At 32.0% G+C, this 19,995-nt stretch overlaps 1 protein-coding gene across 3 annotated transcripts; it reads left to right on the forward strand.

Annotated features, from left to right (window-relative positions):
• The first annotated feature begins 7,727 nt into the window (after window positions 1-7,727).
• LOC133679922 (uncharacterized) lies at window positions 7,728-18,869 on the forward strand. Of its 3 annotated transcripts, none has more exons than XM_062102661.1 (22): window positions 7,728-7,948; window positions 8,046-8,092; window positions 8,178-8,241; window positions 8,337-8,451; window positions 8,543-8,610; window positions 8,688-8,785; window positions 9,055-9,226; window positions 9,611-9,830; window positions 10,223-10,349; window positions 11,067-11,167; window positions 11,258-11,350; window positions 11,966-12,094; window positions 12,259-12,392; window positions 13,340-13,429; window positions 13,553-13,626; window positions 14,910-15,096; window positions 15,207-15,278; window positions 16,012-16,051; window positions 16,450-16,727; window positions 17,514-17,691; window positions 17,794-18,011; window positions 18,368-18,869. In XM_062102661.1, exons 1-22 carry the CDS (start codon window positions 7,901-7,903, stop codon window positions 18,662-18,664), a joined length of 2,850 nt encoding a protein of 949 aa, XP_061958645.1. In that variant the 5' UTR covers window positions 7,728-7,900; the 3' UTR covers window positions 18,665-18,869. The 3 variants fall into 3 exon arrangements, with proteins under 3 accessions (XP_061958645.1, XP_061958644.1, XP_061958643.1); XM_062102660.1 differs by having other exon boundaries at window positions 8,049-8,092; window positions 11,061-11,167; XM_062102659.1 differs by having other exon boundaries at window positions 7,729-7,948; window positions 11,061-11,167.
• The last annotated feature ends 1,126 nt before the right edge of the window (window positions 18,870-19,995 follow it).

Genomic DNA, 19,995 nt, shown 5'->3' on the forward strand with positions numbered 1-19,995 from the left:
GTATGTGAAATTGCACGTGCTGATAAATCTCTTTAAAATAAAAAAAAAAACCTCTGATCGGATTTTAACAGGCTACCCTCAACACCTGTACCTTCTCGGGAAAGAATCCAATAAAGTGTTGTTCGGTTCCTTTTTGAAGTTCAGAATTCCATTTTACAGTAGTTAAAAAAAATCCCTAGAAAAACCACCAAAATCACCCATGTGTTGCATCAGAATTCAGCAAATTAACAGTTGTAAACAAAATTTGGATCCAATCTTATCCTATGCCTGTAAAATATAATTCTGAAAAAAGTGTAATTGAAAAGAAGTTTAACGTGATGACTAAACTGTAATGCAGAAAAAATATCAGGGACCCAGAAGGAAAGAAAGGCGTGGATAATATTGTGAGCAGGGTATCGTGGGAGGATCTGAAGGCTGTCAATTTGCCATCTAATTTGCATTGTATTTTGTAAGATAAATCCTTAATTTAATAACGACAAGGCGAAAAATGCAATGGAGCGTAAAATAGAAATAGACATCAAGACCTAAAAGAACGAAAACATAATTTGAAAGGGCGTGAATGAAAAGAAATTTAATGCAATGACCAAACTGCAGTGAAGAAAAAATGCAAGGGATCAAGAAGGGGGAAAAAACAATCACCGTGAGAGTGCCGTGTCAGAGCTCCTTTTCGCATTGTAATTACGATTATTTTTAAATTATTTTTTATTTACAAATATTTTTAATATTAATATATAAAAATAATTTAAAAAAAATAATCTAAGAAATTAAATTTTATTGGTAAGTAAAAACAAATTATGCCTTAATTTTGCATTATTCATTGACTGTATTTTATTTTTATATTTCCAGGCGAAATTGGAGTCTATCTGCCTCAAAATTGAAATCCACGGACACATAATCGAATTGAAGCTACAGTCTAGTTTATCACAACGTGTTTTTATCTTTTATTCAAGAGCCCACTTGAGAAAAAAATGGTGCACCTGACCATTTTCTTTTTTGAACTCTGAAAGTGTCCGGTGACATTTCAGTAACTTTAATTCCAAAGGATAGAGAAGGCGATTAAATCTTTTTTTTTTTCACCTTTCGAATTCAAGTATTAGTGTTTGATGGTTAATATCCAAGAAAAAAAAATTTAATTGAACTGGGCTTGGATAGAAAAAAAAATCCAAAGGTCATTAACAGAATTGTTTGAAAGCCGAAAGTTAGAACCTGAAATAACAAAGGTTTTTTGGTTCCTTGAGCATGAAAGCTATTCAACATGTACAAAGAAATGAACACTTTTTTCTAATTACAATAGCGACAACTAAAAACTACATCTACAACTTGGCCAAACATTACTATTATAGCATGTTTAGAAGTGTAGTTGTTGTTATTTTTTAAAGTATTTTTTGTACTGAAATACATTAAAATAATATATTTTTTATTTTTTTAAAAAAATATTTTTTAAATCAGCACATCAAGATAATAAAAAACATATAAAAATTAATTAATTTTTAATAAAAAAATAACTTTTAAAAAATACGGGTTGGACTGCATTTCTAAACGAGTTCTAATCCCGCCGCGCCAAACATGGGCCTACTTGGCGCCATGGGCTACAGACTATTCTATCCATGCTCTTTCAGATGCAGTAGAAATCAAGAACCCACGATAGGCAGCACACGGTTTTCGGCCCTATTTATTTATTTTTGTGGTTAAAAATAATTTTTTAAAAAAATTATTTTTTATTTAAAATTAATTTTTTTAATGTATTGATGTAAAAATGATTTTTAAAAAATAAAAAATATATATTATTTTAATATATTTTCTAATAAAAAAATATTACTTTTAAATAATAGAAAAGCAGCACAAAAATGCGATAAACAACAGGTATGATTGAGGATGATGAATACCATGACGTGATCCTTTGATTTGATACGTCTGTGATTTATGATGGTGAGATCGTAATTATTATATCCAGACCTGAGTTGGAGATTGGCTGAGTTGACCTGTAAGACAGCGAGTCAATTTAAAGGTTATTTCATAACGATGGTCTTCTAAGTTTTTTTAAACATAAAGATGTCATTTTAAAATAAAAAAGTTAAGAAGGTGGAGATAAAATAATATTATTTTAAATAAAAAGTTTTTTTAAAATTCCTAGAGTTTATCTGATGAGATTTACTTGGGTATGACCAAGTTAATTGGATCGAATATCGACATGCTAGATTAACTCCGTGAACATATACGAGATACTGACATGCTGTACTTTAGCCACTCATTTGAGTTTGGTAACTGTGGATGAGAGATGCTAGATGCTAAACACGCATTGACACACGTTTATCTACTACAGTGCACTTAATGCACTCTTTCTGTTTTAACAATTAAGTTTTCACGCGTCAACGTTAAATATACTCCATGATTGATATATTCGTTAAAACAAAAAATCAAAATATCTAATTTATATTGGAATTTAGATAATAACAAGATCATTATCCAACATGGCACTGCAGGTCATGTTAATTTTAAAAAAAAAATGTAAAAATAATGTTAGGATGTTGCTAATATTTTCTTTATAATGGAAATGTAAAACTAAACCATGGGGAGTGGATATGATGTAGTTTTAGTTGACTTTACAGGTATAAAAATAATTTAAACAATTCTTAAAAATATAATTTAACTTGAAAAAAATTTCAATGTAACTTTTTTTAATATTAATATAACAATATAATTGATTGACTCATGTGAATCTGGGTTAGCGTGTTAAATTCACAATCCATGTTATGAGACTGTAATAACCTCTTATAAAACAATTCAAAATAAATTACGAAACTTTATTCCTAGTTAACCAAATGTTCAATGATAAAATAAAAATAAAAATAAAAAAACGACATGGAAAAACAACTTGAGTTAACCTGTCAAACCCACAACTAATATCATAAGACCTAGTGTTGAGGGATGCTGCTAAAAAAATATAAAAAAATAACACTAATCAATTCGTTAAACCCATAACCCAAATAACGAGACCAGCATAACCTCATATAAAAAATAAAAAATAACTTGACTTGACCCGAGTTAGCTTGCTAGGTATTCAACTTTGGTTAGAATAAAAACATGAAGCTTGATTTGTAGTCAATCTCGTATAATTCAATGTTGAATCGTATAATTCAATGTTGAATGATGAGATTTGTAAGAAAAATAATTTAAAAAAATAAGATAAAAAATGCACAAAGTCACCCAAAGTTAATCCATTAAACATTATTTTCGAGCCATGAGACCGAGATAATTTAATAAAAAACAAGTTATAATAAATCACGAAACTTGATTATCAATCAAGCACAATGTTAAGTGATAAAATTAAGAAGAAAAAAAACAATCAAATCAAAAAAAGAAAAAAAAATTGAGTCGACTGAGTTAACTTGTTAAACATGTGACACAGGTCATGAGACGAGAATAACTCGGTAAAAAGCAAATTCTAAGTTAAAGGATTCATGACCTGGGTTATGAGACTAAAATAACATCTTAATAATATAATTAAAAAAATGAAGTCAAAGACTATAACCCTGATCACGATACCAGTATATCTTCATATAAAGTAGATTAAAACAAATTAACAATTTTAATTCTCAATTGACTTAATGTTGAATGATAAAACTATAAAAAAACAAATATAAAAAATATAAAAAATAACCTCAAACAACTTGTTAAACACTATTCTCAAGTACTGAAGCTTAAATAACATAATAAAAAGCAAATAAAACAACACAATGAGATATAATTTTTAATCAATTTAAAAAAAAAAGTCAATTATGTTAACATGTCAAATCTGCTATTTGTGTCACGAGAATGGAATATCATGATATAAAATAAATCTTACGTTAAATAATGAATTTTAAAAAATTAATAAATAAAAGAAAAAAACATAATACCAGTATAATTAGAATGAATGAATAGTATTTTAGAACAAGGATTACAGTAAAAAACCCATCTCTCTTTTTTTCCTTCTTTTTTTTTCTCTATTTTTCAAGTTAAAAAGCTACGTATAACAGTAAATTAATGTATTTTCCATTCAAGAAAAAATCACACCATGTTGTTTTTCAAGAGTAAATAGAATTTCTTTTTGATTTATTTGTCTTTTAGATTTGTTTAAGAGTATCTTGTTTATTTTTATTAATAAATTTAATATTAAATGATAAAATTAATTATTTTTTTAATTTATTAGATTAAACTGTAAAATTTATCATTCATTTCATGAAAGTATAATAATAAAAACTACTCTTTTTTTTAGTTTTTTTTTTTATTAATACCAGCAGTAAACTTATTTAGTATTTATTTGGCATTAGCGGGGGTTGATTTTTCTAGTTAAAAAGCTACTCGAACTGCTTGATAGCTAGAGGTTAGTTGAAGGTTCACGCAAATTAACAGAACCCAAGCCTTGTGGAATAATCACTGTGGATGTGCCTTTAATTATTGTGGATTATGACGGAGAATTGATATCCCTGCTCTTCATAGAAAATCACACAAAGTTGATTTTTAAGGGTAAAATAATATTTTACCTAAATTCATCTGTCGCTGTAGATTTGTTTGATGATTTCCTAGTCTTTTTATAATTCTAGGTAAAGTTAAATTACTGGTTACCTTTAAAAAGAAAAGGTTTTTTGATATTTGCTTTGGCATCGGCAATGTAGCTACTTTACTGCCGAATAAGAAAAATAATAGGCTTGTCTCCAGGATTATATTAGTCATTTCATTTTGATTTTTTTACTATTATCATGTGGTTTCAGGGGTGATTTGATCATTTATTTAATTAACTAGTAATAAAAAAAAAGAGTTGCGTGTTCTACAAATACATCAATAATGAATTATCTTGTTATTTTCAGACGACACGTGTGGTGGCTCATGACAAAGAAAAACCAACTTTCTTAGCATTTTTTGATTTATAAATTATAACAGTGGAGGTTACCTTTTATGTGTGGCTCAATTCCTGTCGATGTGGCAACAATAATTTTTGTTTTTCCTTCTCTTTCTATTTTTTTTCTTGGTTTTCATGTTTATCCTTGCAACATCTCACAACAACTTTTCATTTTTTTCTCATTGAGATTTGATTCATGTTATTTTAATCATCATTTTTTTTACTTGATTTAGTTTATAGAATTGAATTTTTTTATTATTTCATTTCCCATTATTTTTTTTTCATTTTAAATTCGATTATTATTTTTTTCGTTGCTATTTTTTTTGGATGATTTTTAGAATCATTTTTCTTTTCATAATTTCATAATCTTTCATCGTATTTACATCTCAAATTTCAACATCGTTATTTCTTAATGCTATTTTTAACCTCATAAAGTTTTTTAAATTGATTTTTTATTTACCTTATCTTTCAACATTAAATCAAGCTTCTTAATTGACTCAAATTTATATTTTAATGGGTTGTGAATTTGATGGGTTTACCCAGGCTTAAAAGATTTGCTCGAGTTAATTTTTTTTTCTAAAAAGACTTATATTTTTCAATTTCATAATTTGATATTAGATTTAATTGGATATTAAGTTTCATAATTTCATTTTATTTTTTATTTATATATGATTTTTCACTAATTTTAAAATTTTTTTAGGTCTTTCTATATTTTGTTCTTTTGTTTGTTTTAACTTATTTTTAAAGAATTTATTTTAACTAAATTAATTTAGTTTCTTGATATTTATTCTTTTAAAAAATATATCATTTATCTTCATTTATTTTAATATTTTTTATGATTATAAAAAAAATATGGCTCGCTGTTTAGCACAAGTAATAAAAACTAGTTTGATTACTAGAAACCGAAAAGCTAGCTCCGAAGTCTTTCTAGTTTTGAAATATTTTTAATTGCTCTTTTTACCAAATATTCTTCCTTTAATCATCGATATAGTCACATCCACAGCCATGGGCACCTCGGACTAAACCACAACCAAAACTATAAGCCAAACATACCTTTATCAAGCAACTAAATCCCAAGCATACCGTTGTAACTCGGTGAGGATTGAGCATTTAACGATAAAGAGTGGAAAACGTGGGACCAAGAGGGGTGTTAGATTAGACGAGATTAGTGGGGTCAAACGTTGATCTAGCGGTCGGGAAAAGTGACCCCACAACGCAAAAATCACGTGATGCAGGGGCCATTTATCTTGGCAAAACTGTCGGGGACAGCACCAGCTACGATACTTATGACATGGGTGTGGCTGCTTTGCATTTCTTGAAGGCCCCACGTAGTCTTTGCTTTTCTTTGTCATTGTAATAGTTTTTGTTTTAAAATATTTTTTTAGGAATATATATTATAAAAAATAAATTTTTAAAAATTAAATTATTTTTAAATATTTAATAGCTTTATAAAAAATAAATTATAAAATACCTTCAAGTGTTTGACTATACAATAAAAAATAAATTTAAAAATAAGTTATAAATATTTTATTTTTCTTTTCAAAATTATTACAAGAATTTAGACCAAATATAATAGATATAAAATTTTAAAATACAAAATTAAAGAAAATATTTTTCAATTTCATAAATTATGTTGGATAAGATAAATAATTATAAAAATAAGGACTAGATATAGCTTACAAAAAAATTAAGATGATGAGATTAAAAAATAATTTTATAAATTATTTAAAATAAAATAAAATAAATAATAATAAAAAAATAAAGATTAAATATGATATATATATATATATATATAAATCTCAATTAAAAAAATAACAAGAGAAAAAAATAATTAAAAGAAAAGGGATAAAAGTTGATATGAAAATCAAATTTAAAGGGAAGAAATAAAAAAAAAAAAATTCAAATCAAAATACATAACAATAGAAATTGATACAATAGATAACTTAATATTTTGAATTTTTTTAAAAGTTTAAAAAGTATATTCCGTTTAAAATTAAAAAAATTACTTTTATCAAAACAAAAATATTTTTTTATTAGAAAGTATTTTTCATTAATTAATTTTTATAATAATAAATAAACATGGAAAAAATTAGAAAGTAATCTTTAAGATATTATTTTTTATAAAATAAACAGGGGTCATAATTTAAAACAAATAAGTTTAAGAAAAAATATCCATAATATTTTTTTATAATAAAGATTTCAAGAAAGAATTTTTAATAAAATTAATAGAAAATAATGATATATATTTAACCAAACATTTTTTAACATTTTGTTTAATTACAATCATGACAAAACACAGTTGTGATCATATTTTATTACCAAACAAACCGGAGAATCGTTTATGATGTTATGATAGCTCATAGTTGCACACGAAATGGAAAGTTTGTACGGAATGTTTTATTCTATACATACCGCCTAACGAAGTTATTCATTGCTGGTCGGGCCCCTTGCTCCCGGTTTCAAATAGCCCAGGCCTCATTCCATGAATAGAATCTCTCGAACAGATATTTCGGGCTCTTTTCGCCTGGCCCAGGATTTTTTTTTGAGAAATAGATTTCACAGGATATTTATAAAGTTCACAGTAAAGTATAATAATAATAATAATTAAAAATATATGTTAGATCTAATATTATTAAGTATAAAACACCCCTAACCTGCATCAAAAAATTATAATTAATAGATAATAATAATTACAAAAAAAGTCTATATAATTAATTACATAAAATTAATAATCCAAAGACAGATGAAAATGAAATGGTAAAATGGATTCTATAGATAATAATAATAATAAGATTGAGCGTGTTTGGGAGCGGTGAAAGTGAAAGAAAATTGAAAATACACAAAAGTCCTAATTCCCAAGGTAGGAGAACACGTAAAGTAAAGCAGAATAGCCTGCATGATCGTCTTTTTCTAACCAGATCTGGATTAACTAACAATCCATTCTCAAGTCCATCAGTTCCATTGCCACTGCAACCAACCTATCTCTCCATTTAGCGATCTCTGCCTAACTCATCTATAATGGCATCTACGAGCAAAGTGCACTTATCTGGAGAAGACGACGATGAGGTTTAATTAGCATTTCGATTTTTCAAATTCATATATATTAATTATCACAAGATTTATAAGGTATATGAACTGATCGTGTTTCACTCACTGGATGCAGCAGCTCGAAAGATTTGATGATTTTACGCTTGCCTCTTCCTGGGAAAGGTTTTTTATTTTTATTTTTTGCTATTATAATAGCAAACTTATTTATCCATTTTATTTATCTATCCATTGTTTCTTTAATTTATAGGTTTATTTCTGAAATAGAAGCAGTTTGTAGGCAGTGGCTTGCCGATGGTCCAAATAATTTACTGGTAAGTTTTTATCAATTTACCAGTTATAAGTTTCCGGGAATGAATGATATGGGAAATAGGCTCCATTACGGGTTTTGTTGATTATTTGACTGTAGGAAAAGGGTGCGGTTAAGTTGGATTTTTCGCAGAAGTTATATAAGGTTAAAATGGAGTTGAAATACGCGATGAAAAGCTATAACATGGAGTATTATTTTGAAACCAGCAGCGGCGGTACTTGAAGAATTTTGTTCTACATAGGTTTAATTATTGCTGTAGAGATTGCAGGAGTGTTATGTGTTTATTTAAGTTCTGGTTGGTGCAGGCAAAATTGCGGACGGGGATAGTACATTGCATGATTTGCAGTTATGCTTTGGAGTGAAGGATTTTTTGGTATTTGCAAATGCATTTTGTTTGGGTTTATTTGAAGTTTTGTTGTAGTCATGACTATTGTGTTTCCGGATTACCAGGTTATTGCTCCTCAAAGTGCCAGTGGTGTGGTTCTTGATTCACCCGAGGCTTCTAAGCTCTTAAGTGCAGTTGCAATTGCTTTGACAAATTGCTCCAGGTGAGTTTTTGAACCAAAGATTCTAGATATTAGTGTAACATGGTGGTTTATAGACCTACATAGTAGCACTACATTTCATTAGGCATAACAACCTGTTTGTTTTTTGGGTTGATGTAGCACCAGTTTTGTTTCCTTATTAAAACAAAATTGAAATTTCAATAGGTTTTCACGAGGGCTTTCCGAAACTTAATGACTAATTTCTGTTGCTTTAGAATTTAGAATGTGAGCTCATCAAATCAGCTTCTAATGTTTTGTATTCGGAAATGCAGCTTGTGGCCAGCTTTTGTTCCAGTTCATGATCCTTCTAGGAAGGCTTATATTGGAATTCAAAATATGGGAACTGTTTTTACTAGAAGATTTGAGGCTGATCGTATCGGTAGCCAGGTTCCTGTAAGGCTCATGCACTTGGAAGGGTTATACGAGTTATTTGTCTCAAAGTTTGTAAGTCTCCTGTAGATTTGATCCTTTATAATGATCTATATAGGACATCCTCTTATCTTTACTGTTCCACCAACCTATGAAATTATTGCATTTTTTACCTTTTTGCAGAATAGTCAGATAATTCATGCTCATATATTTTCCTGCTGTATTCTTTACGCACATTCTTGTTGTTAAACTACTCTTCTTTAAGTTGTTAAAGAAAAAGATGTAATTTCCAGCCAAGTGCCTCGAGAGAGGAAAGTAATTTCTGGATCAGAATCTGCTTCAAAAACTTATTCACACCTAAATTTGTTCCCACTTGAGCTCCCTTTTTGCTTGGCATTTATGTTCACTTGTGGATTCTTGTCCTTCTCAATGTTACTGTGTTTTTATCTGATGTTGAAGGCCTACTCTACGCTGGACTTTGCTATGCATCTTTACAAAGTTCATTTTACAATGACATCAACGTATAGAACCATTCACCATGATGATGATGATCTCCAAAGTCTTGGTACTGAAAAAGAAGAATATGGTGGCAATCATGGTAGTGAGACCCGCAGTAGATCTCAATGGGATGATGATTGTCCATGGAGTGAGTGGTATTCTGCTGAGGACCCAGTACAAGGTAAACTTCTATGGCTGATTATTGTCCTTGTTCCATGGCCGATTAATAATATTTCATAGTTCTGGTTGCTGTCCTTGTTCCATGGTTGATTCTATTGGACTTTTAGAGAGTGGAATATGTTGGATAGAAATATTTCTAGTTTCAAAGCACAAGCTCACCATTTTACCTGGCTTGTCCCATGCATGCTCAAATATCCAAAATGAAATTCATTTCAACTACCTATGCAACACTATCTATTTTGTCTATCATCTTTATCTCTCTTTTTTCTTTGCATCCAGGTACCATACCTGAAGTTCTTTTGAGCTAATTAAAACACATCTTTGTTTGTACTGTAAACCTTTTCTTTCTGAAGATTCGCTTTGTTATTTTTGATGCTTCATTAAATGGCACAGGACTTGAATTGACTGCCACTTGGTCTGAGAAGACAGTTGAAAGCTCTCTTGAAATGGCTGAACTTGAAAATGCATCACCTCATGAAGCTGAGAAGTGGATGTTTCTTCCATTTCTGTCTCCAAATCTGTGAGAAATTTCTTTCAATAAATCACTTCACACGCGATTATGGTTAGAAAATTATTATGTTCAGAATATTATTTTTGTTAATTTTGTGATACTATTAATCATAAAATCTTATTCTTACTATTTCTATGTCGTGGGTCCATTGCTGGGATTTTTCTTTAGTTGATAGCCATAGTTGCTTAGAGGTGTCATCATGAAGGTGATATGAACTTCTATTAATATCTTTTTTAACTCTAAATTCAAGCAATTAATAAGATTTTATGGCTGTTCTGTTTTCTACCCTTTAGAAAATGAGGCTTTCTACCAAGGAGTGAGTAGTGATTTCTTGAACCTGCTTGCCTGAAACTCTTGGTTCTTTTCTTTTTCCTTGTCAAATAAATTCAGATCAGAATCCAAATTCCTTGTGCTAAATTTCCAAATTCATAAGTTGCACAACCTTAATCCTGAGCTTTACCAATTACCACATAAAGATTCCCCCCATTCACTGTTCTCCACTGTGCTTTGTGGTATGGGTTGCCAAAATAAAAGCAAAGAAACCAAAATATATTGCCATCAATAAACTAGTTTTTCCTTTTCACCCAATTCTGATATTAAAAATATATTTTGCATATCCCGGTAGATTGTCTTTTTACGCGTGGTGCCTTCCATTGCTTTTTATTGTTATCTTAACTTAGGTAAATTTTTGTACATCTGAAACACTCTTATTCCTTGAAGTGATAGTTCAGAAGGAAACAGAATTGGCTTTGCTTCCCAATTGCGCCTTTTGGTTGATGCGCTAAATATGTCATTTGAAGCCCAATTTATGGAGGATTTTGTGTCAGGTTTGAAATGATTCCTAATGTCCTGTCCTGTCAATTTAACTTGGTTGCTTGTTAACTTTTTCTCTTATTCTTGGTTTTGGTTTGAAGCAGTTGAAAACCCTGGGTCTGATAATCTCAAGTCCTCGATGATTGTACCGCCACCAACTGTTCTTGATCGTGTGTTCAAAGATCTTTTTCATGAGGGTACATATTTTGTATTTGGTTTTGCTGGGGGTTGTGGTTCTGCCTGGTTCTATTCTCTTTAATTCATAATTTTATTATATTTAAATGATATTTCACTTCTTCAATACTGTATATGCTGACTGGTTGTTTAGCATCAGTCATGAATCCAATAAGAGCATGCCTAGACAAGTCTGAGCTTCATTTCTTGTGCTTGGTTTATCTAGATTGCCAAACTGCCTGGAAGAAGCTTTTAACTTGCTTAAAACATACTGGACATAATTGCTGGCACATTTTAGTGTTTAAAATATTGTGCCAATGCTAACAAGATTACAAAATATCACTACTCTTTCATGAACATGTCACAGCTGCATGGTTAGTGCTGCTCTGTCTAGACCCATTTTGGATAGTATGGGCCCGGTTTATCCAGTGCTGAGTGTAGCTGAAATTAGCCTGGTATTGTAGATGGAAGGAAATATGAGAAAACATAGAATAGAAGTCATTGAATCGCTGGAAATGGTACAAGTTAAATTAATGGGGCACTATTTGAAGGAAAATACACAAGATTTAGATGCAATTGGAAACTGTTGAGTACCCATTTCTGTTGAAGGTTTCTAACTGTTATCTTTCCTCCATCAGGATCACAAGTCGCTGCATTTGCTAAAGGTGAGCATAAGATTTCTCGAGCTATTAAAGGCGCACCATTTGGATCCCTTTTTGCACAGTTTTGCTTACATGCTCTATGGGTGGGGACCTGCAATATACGCGGTATGTGTAAAAAGGGCATATGCTGTATTTTGTGTAATATAGATTAAGAATATAGTTATCTAATTGCACAACACATGAGTTTATTGAGGTTTTTTTTTAAAATTTTTTTTTATCCCTGTTGTTTCTCTTATATGACTAGGTTTTTATTCTTTTATGTATTTCAGCTATTGCCGTGCTTTGGATAGAGTTTATTCGGGAAGTTCGTTGGTGTTGGGAAGAGTCACAACCTCTACCTAAAATACAAGCCAATGGCTCTATTGACCTATCCACTTGTTTGATTAACCAGAAACTGCAAATGGTAATAATGTGTTTGACATTAGAAAGCTTATCAGCCTGAGTTTGCCTGGTGTTAGCTTTTGAGAGTTGGAACTTTTGAAAAACCTGTGCTCTGTATTTTCCTTTTCTTTTTAAAATATCCAGGTTGATGTTTTCTTGCTCAAAACCCATCATTTTCCTTGTAAAATGACTTACTAATTTGGCACTCAGGCAACTTACTTGGCATCATGAATAAATCTGGTAATTAAAAACCATGAAAATGTTGACCTGTCTTGGAGGAATTGGGATGGGTTCTTGTTTTTTTTTTTTCAATGAAGGAGAAGTTCTCGGACTTGTCGGTCTTTTTATAAAGAGATATTCCTTGCCTACTCTACTTCGATTTAGATCTGATAATTAAAAAATCCTGCATTCCTTTTTGTCAAGAATACCAAATTGCTTAGCAATCCCTATGAATGGATGCCTTCGGTTTATCTCTCTATTTCCTTTTTGTTTAATCATTTTCTTCTCCATTTTCTGATTTTCAAATTTGCTACTGCTTGCTGGAACTCAGTCACTGTCACAAATAGCCCCTTATTTTCATCATAAAAACTATCAAACAACTTATTTTAAGCCATAATCTAATCACTAATCCAAAAAGCACAAAGATCTTCCTAATCACCAAACTAGCTTGCTGTCTTGGAAATCCTTAACCTAATTTTAACATTTCCCACAGCCAAAAAGCCACCAAAATTCATCTTTTTAAATCCCAATTCATATGCTGGTTTCAGCCTCTGCCTAGCAACACACTCATCATCAAATAAACCATGTTTTTCAATTGTCATTTGTAGCGCTCTATTCTGGTATGACATACAATTTATAAATGAAACTATTCAGATTCAACAAGGATCTGAAAACATCTAAGCACTTTGTATGTGCTCATTTTATAGCACATGTAGAGTCAGTCATATCATTTTGCTTTTTGCTGCTCAGCTTGCTATATGCATTGAGAAGAAGTGTGAAATGAATGAAGACTTCCAAGATTGTGTAGGCAGCAATGAGCATACTTATGATCATATGGAGGTGACATGGTGTTTTTATGTTAAGTTCTTTTCTAGTGTTTCTGCTGCTTACTGAGTTGAACTCAGGTGATTGCGTTTTGTTTTTTCTTCTTGGCATTAAATGCTATTTCAATGGATTATGCAGGAAGATAGTCCGGTTGGGGACAAGACAACCAATAAACAAAAACATGGTGATGAATTTGATGGGATTCAAGACAGGTGAACTAAGCAAGTGAGAGCTCCTTTATTTTCTATGTAAAATTGGCTGGGCTTGAGGGTATTGTATTGTTTTTCCCCAACTCATCAGTTCTATCCTTTCAAAAAATAAGGGGTAAACTCTGATGAGTCCCCAACGTATCACCTGTTTCTCAATAGAGTCCCCATCCAATTTTTTTTTTAATAAAAAATCCTCAATCGAATCCTGTCTAAAGACATCGTAAATCTTGACAGAAAACACTAAGTTCTCTTAAAAAATGATGTTTTTTTTTTCCTTCATGAATAGGCATTTTTGACATAAAACATTAATGGATATGGATGGAGGGACCTACTTGATAATTTCTGATACATTGGGGAACCAATTGAGCAAAAACATTCACGGGAACCTAAGTTAGAGCTGGTTTATAGGCAGGGGACTTTTCTGAGGTTGCCCAAAAAATAATAATTTGTGCTTGACTTTTGGAATTTCCCATTTAATCAACATTGTTTTGCTAAAGCTCATCTAGTTGTGTATTTTTGTCATTCTTCCCATGGAGTTAAAACATGAATCTCTCATAAGCTTGAAATGGTAGGATTATGCCTTAGCTTTTTTGTGAAATATAAAATTATGCTTCCTCCCTTTAACAACCAATTTGGGCATCACACTCATGTGACAGTGTATTTCAATTCAGTTTCTTCCTTGTTGTGCCAAGGTTGTTTGCATGTCTTTGGTGTTTTTTTTTTGGGTGTGTGTGTGTGTGTGTGTTAGGAGAAAAGTAGCCCCTATGAATCTCATGGATGAACATACAGTAATTATATTTCAGTTATAATAAAAAATAACTATGTATTGGAATTTTGGCATTCTTCATCATCAATTTCTTTTCCTTCCATGATCTGGTCCTTTGTATTCTGCCTTTTCTTCTTTTAAATTATATATAAATACATGGTTGTTGGCTCATTATGCTGGTGGTTATGTGCTAGTTTATGTACATAAAATAGTTTGGATGCTTACTTTTCCATTAAAAGAACCTCTGAAGTTTAGGGTTTTTTGTTTTTGGCAAATATTGCATGCTATTAAAAAGTTCATGAAGTAAATTTTTAGAGATCAAAGTTGTTAGTATAGAAATGGTTCCTGATGGACTTGGAGTTTGAAGTGGGCAGAGCTTTTTTTTGTTAGAAATGCATTTACATTCTGATATGAAGAAATACAGTATCGAACATTACAACCTTTGGCCTTTCACCATCAATAACAATTCATTTTATCCCATGCATATTCCTGGCACATAACTTTGCTATCCATGTGGCAGCCCTTTGACAGAGGATGGTTTGCATGGGAGTGGAACGACGACGACAGCAAGGCGTAGCATGAAGCACGGAGACAGTCTATCTACTGATTTGAAATCTTCTGATCATAACAGGAGGGGCTCAGCTGGTGCTGTGGGGTCTATGAAGCTTCTGAAGTCTTATAAGAGCATGCATGCCCCTTTCACACAGGTTTTTTTTATCTCCTAGAATCTGGACCATTTGACATTCTTATCACATGATTGTTATCAACAGAGTTCAATGGATAAAAATTATTTATATTTGTCTGTTAAATGTTATAGGATGCTCCACTTATGACAGAAGACATGCATGAAGAAAGACTGCAGGCTGTTGAAGCACTTGGGAGTTCTTTTGTAAGCTCAAATTATTTATTTACCCGCAACATTTTTTCCTTTGTCACTAGATTATAGCGTGGCTGTATTCATATGTTGTTTATCCCCTGGTTGGGATGGGTAGGCCCACCACTTCATAGTATGGCTGTATTCATATGCTGTTTATCAACATCAATTGTGAGGAGCTGTGACTTGTGAATGAGATGATCTAATTTAAAAGCTCTCAACTAGTTTTATAGTTGGAAGGATTTCGTTGGCACCAGGCAGCTGACTTTCATTTGCTAAGCCTCAAAAACTTTACAGAAGCTTGTCTTAATGTCTGATAGTGTGTCTTGTGCCTGATAGGACTAAACATCTTCATCACGGTAGAACAGGAAACACAACTGATCTTAGTTGGAATTCATCTGTTCAATAAAGCATGGGTATGGACTACCCTTAGTTCGGCATTATAAAAGAAAAAAATGAAATACTAAACCATAGTTCTGTTTAGTAAAAAAGAGTAAGTTTGTTGTTATATGCATCAACAAGTTAAAATGATTTCAAACAATCTCTATGGAATTTTAAAATGAGTACCCTTGTTACTCTTGAAAAATCATGCTAATGTGGATTCTGGGATCTAACATTTGACAAGCAAATTAGTTTTTTCAAAGTTTTCTATCTGTATTAATCAAGAGGGTGTAATATTTTATTTTGTGTTAGTGAAAGAAACTTATAAATTTATTAGCTGAGTAAACTTTATACTATTTCATTCCAGAGCTTTTCTGCTCAGTTGGAGAAAGATATCTTATCATCAGGTACGGAATAAGCTTCCATTTTTTCCTTTTCAAGTCCTTGTTATTGTCAGTTTGTTTTCCAGTTCATTATTGTTGCCTTTTTGTAATCATGTCCAAAATATTCTTTCAAAAAAATTTTAATCAGGGGAGGGCTTCAATAACAAACTAAATGCTTTTTATAATAAATAAATAAATTATAGAAAGCAACAATACTTTACATTATAATCGAAGATAAGCGTATGTTGTTCATCGCATATTGCACTCACATCGATGATGTGATAAATGCCCTTGTGTGGATTGAGTCTGTATTCTTCTTTAAAAGTATTTATTTGTCGTCAAATGTGCATTTTCAAATGCAACCACAGTTTTCTTTCACTTTCTTAAGATTTTATATTGCAATCTTTGAAAATTTGAACTAGACATGTCAGCATTCAAAGCAGCAAATCCAGATTCTGTTTTTGAAGATTTTATTCGGTGGCATTCACCGGGAGATTGGGAGAATGATGATAATAAGGAAAGTGGAGCATCTAAAAGTCCAGTGACAAAGGGCTTGAAGGATGATTGGCCACCTCATGGCCGACTTTCACAACGGATGTCGGAGCAAGGGAATTTATGGCGAAAGATTTGGAACGATACTCCTGCTTTGCCAGTGTACGAGCAGAAACCCCTAATAGACCCCTTTCGAGAAGGAGAGAAGGTCAGGTTATTTCTTATTTGCAATCTTCACATTAAGTGCAGCTTGAACCAATACCAACAAGTCTAAGTTCTATTTCATGCTATGCTATGCTATGTTTGGTATGTGGGTATCATGTTTGTGCGGAAAAGATGAAGGAAATTAAACTTTATGCAATTAAAGGACTGGTAGATGTTTTTTGGAGGATGAGTGCAGTTCGCCACAAGCATTCATCCTTAACTTTATGTCTTACTATTCTGATTGTGCTATGAACTTGTTACTGTTACTCCCAAAATCTCTATTGATTTCTTAGCTTCTAGAAACCCCAGCTTGTGTTATTTAGCTAAACAAAATCAGAAGTTGTGATGCCTATGTTCAAACCTTTTGAGACTATGCAACGGGTAACATGAAAACGGTGCACATCGTTCTTGGCTGAAGCTTCAGAGCCACTCACTTGAAATTTGACTAAATTCTATTTGTGGTCAGGTCTGTCTTCTATTCATACCTTTGATTTTTTGAATTCTTGTCTAATTAGCTCTATAATCCGCTCCACTAGCTCCATTAATTGCAAACAGTAACCTGACTGGCTAGTAAATAAAGTGGCAACTTACATGTAAGATCATTACCTTTTAGAGTAAATAAGACAGCTGATTGCAAATTCATAGGCCTCTCGTGGTTCTTTTAGGGAAAAAAATTAAAGATAAATGTTTTGATTGATATCATATATTTTGGTCAGGATGTATTCCCGTGTCTTTATAGTTTCCCTCTTAGCTCCTTTTATTGTTTTGACCAATTACTTGAATTCTATAGATCCTTCATTACTTAGAGACATTGCGGCCTCATCAACTGCTTGAGCAGATGGTTTGTACCACCTTCAGAGTGTCAGCTGACACACTAAACCAGACTAATTTTGGAGGCTTGAAGCAGATGACAACAAAAATGGAGCAACTGTACCGTACTATGGCTTCCACATTGAAGCCTTTGCAAAGTAGATCCTTTCTTCCTTTTTCTTGTTTATCTTGCCATGCTATTATTAAACTTCTTCGCAAGTGAGTTCAATAAACTTGGCAAATCTTGTCTTTTATGGCAGCAAATCATGTATCTGGCAACAGTGAGACCATCGAAGACCTAAGACGCCTCTGTGTTATCTTTGAACACATTGAGAAGTTGCTTACTCTTGCATCTTCTCTTCATCGGACTTTCTTGCAGGCTCCACGCCTCTCTGAAACAATTTTCACCGACTACTACAACTTCTATCTTCCAAGAATGGGAACAGGGTCACCGGGTTCTCTAGAAGTTGATGAAAAGGTAAAACTTCTTTCATGCCATGAAAGCTGTTTCCTGTTAATAGCAATACATCAATCTGACTGTATTGGCCCCTGGATTTGTATTAAGTGATGAGTTAAAACTGAAATGAAAGGATATTTTAATATCCAGCAGTATTGATAATGCCATCTTCAAAATGATTTTGTATTGACTCAAGCTATACCGACCGTCTTATAGGTTTGAAGTGGATAACTACACATGATAGACTTTAAATGGCACCACTGAAATTGTCTTTAGTGACTATCTTGTATTTATTGATTGGGGTCGAGAACCTTGGGAACCTAGTAGTTTTATTTTAACTTGGACTGACATGACATGGATCTGTTGTCTTCACCTAGGAGTTTGACGTCAAGTATCAAGTAATGACACGCGAGAGACAGTGTGTATCGAATATGTTCACCCCCCCCACTGCTAACCAGTCATGGAGAAAAGTGCTAAGCATGGGTAATCTTCTAAATGGTCACGAACCTATTGTCAGGGAGATTATATTTTCAGTGCGTGATAGCTTGAGAAACAACCATTATGCAGCTCACAATCCAAGAGGTTTTCAACGAGAAATAGAGACAAATCGAATGTATATATGCGGAACCTCAAATGATCTTCGTGTAGCACTCTCTGTTACCTCGTGTGATTGACATATTATATTGTACATGATAATTATTCTTGCCTGTATTGGTTCAATATCCATCATTATTTTGAGTTTTATCAGTGGACCATATCTGATCTTTCTGGGTTTGTAATTAATGTTTGAAGGGATTCACAAGGACAACCAAAGCATTGCTGCCTTGAAATGACTTTCCGTGGCAATAGCAGAGTATCATGTGTGATTTCCGTTTCGAATTCTTGTATTTCCATAAATATGTATTTGTCGGAGTTTGCAATGGAGGCCGGGATATCCTCACAATTTCCTTCACCGAGCCTGCCATGGCCTATGAGATGCATGGCATCCACGGATATCAAAGGATTGGGTTCATGACTTCAAGGGTGGTTTCACATACAGTGGAAGGCGGGACCAAATTGGCTTCTTTTTCTTCAATTCCGCTCTAGAAATTTCGAGGATTTTAGAGGAGAGAGGAAAAGCTAAAGTGTACGCACTCAAGATAAATTATACCATAGCTGGACAAGATACCTATGAAGTCTATCAAGGACTTGAAAAATAGAACCATCCTTTGAAAAACTGTACCATCCGGAAATAAACAAAACAAAGCCTTGTACTGGATGTCCAATCCATCATTCTAATTTCTACAGAGCAATATTTTTTTAAGACAACGTTAGAAATAATATCTGGATGTCGATCTCTCTCTTGGTCTCTGTCCATGTAATAACCAGATTACCCTTGTACCAAGTTTGAGGACTTTTTTGGTCAGCATAGCTAGTTAACAGACCCTCTGCGGTTTTTTCTTTCATAATTTCAATTTATCATGCTTCCATCAAATTTAATTTCTTTTCTGTAACTAAATCACCTAAACGGACACACTCTATTATTTTTTTCGTAACAACGAAGTAGCGATCATCATGAGTCTTCTTGAATAACTTGCAAAATTCAAATTCTTTGCAACATTAGGTGTGGAGCCTCTGGAATTTAAATATCAGTATTACACTAGTTAAAGACATGCTGTCAGTCTAGGCAGACTTTATTTTTTTATGAAAAAAAAACGAACAACACGTCACCTAACCTTTGAAAAAAAAAAGTCATAAACATGGACCTAGCCTTTTTTGTTAAATTTCTTTGAACATTTTGTTTTTCTTTTATTTTAAAAAAATAAGAATAAAATTCTTTTAAAATTAATTTATTAAAATGATATTTGAGGAATTATCCAATTATGCTATTGTTTTTAAGAAGATTTTATGATATTATCAATTACTTTATGAATAATTATGTATTAAAATAACATGCAGAAATTTTCTTATAAAAAAAATATGTTCTTGTCAAAATAATTAAAAAATAGAATTGCAACTTAAAGGA

This window comes from Populus nigra, chromosome 19 (assembly GCF_951802175.1).
Source record: "Populus nigra chromosome 19, ddPopNigr1.1, whole genome shotgun sequence".
NCBI classification, from domain to species: domain Eukaryota; kingdom Viridiplantae; phylum Streptophyta; class Magnoliopsida; order Malpighiales; family Salicaceae; genus Populus; species Populus nigra.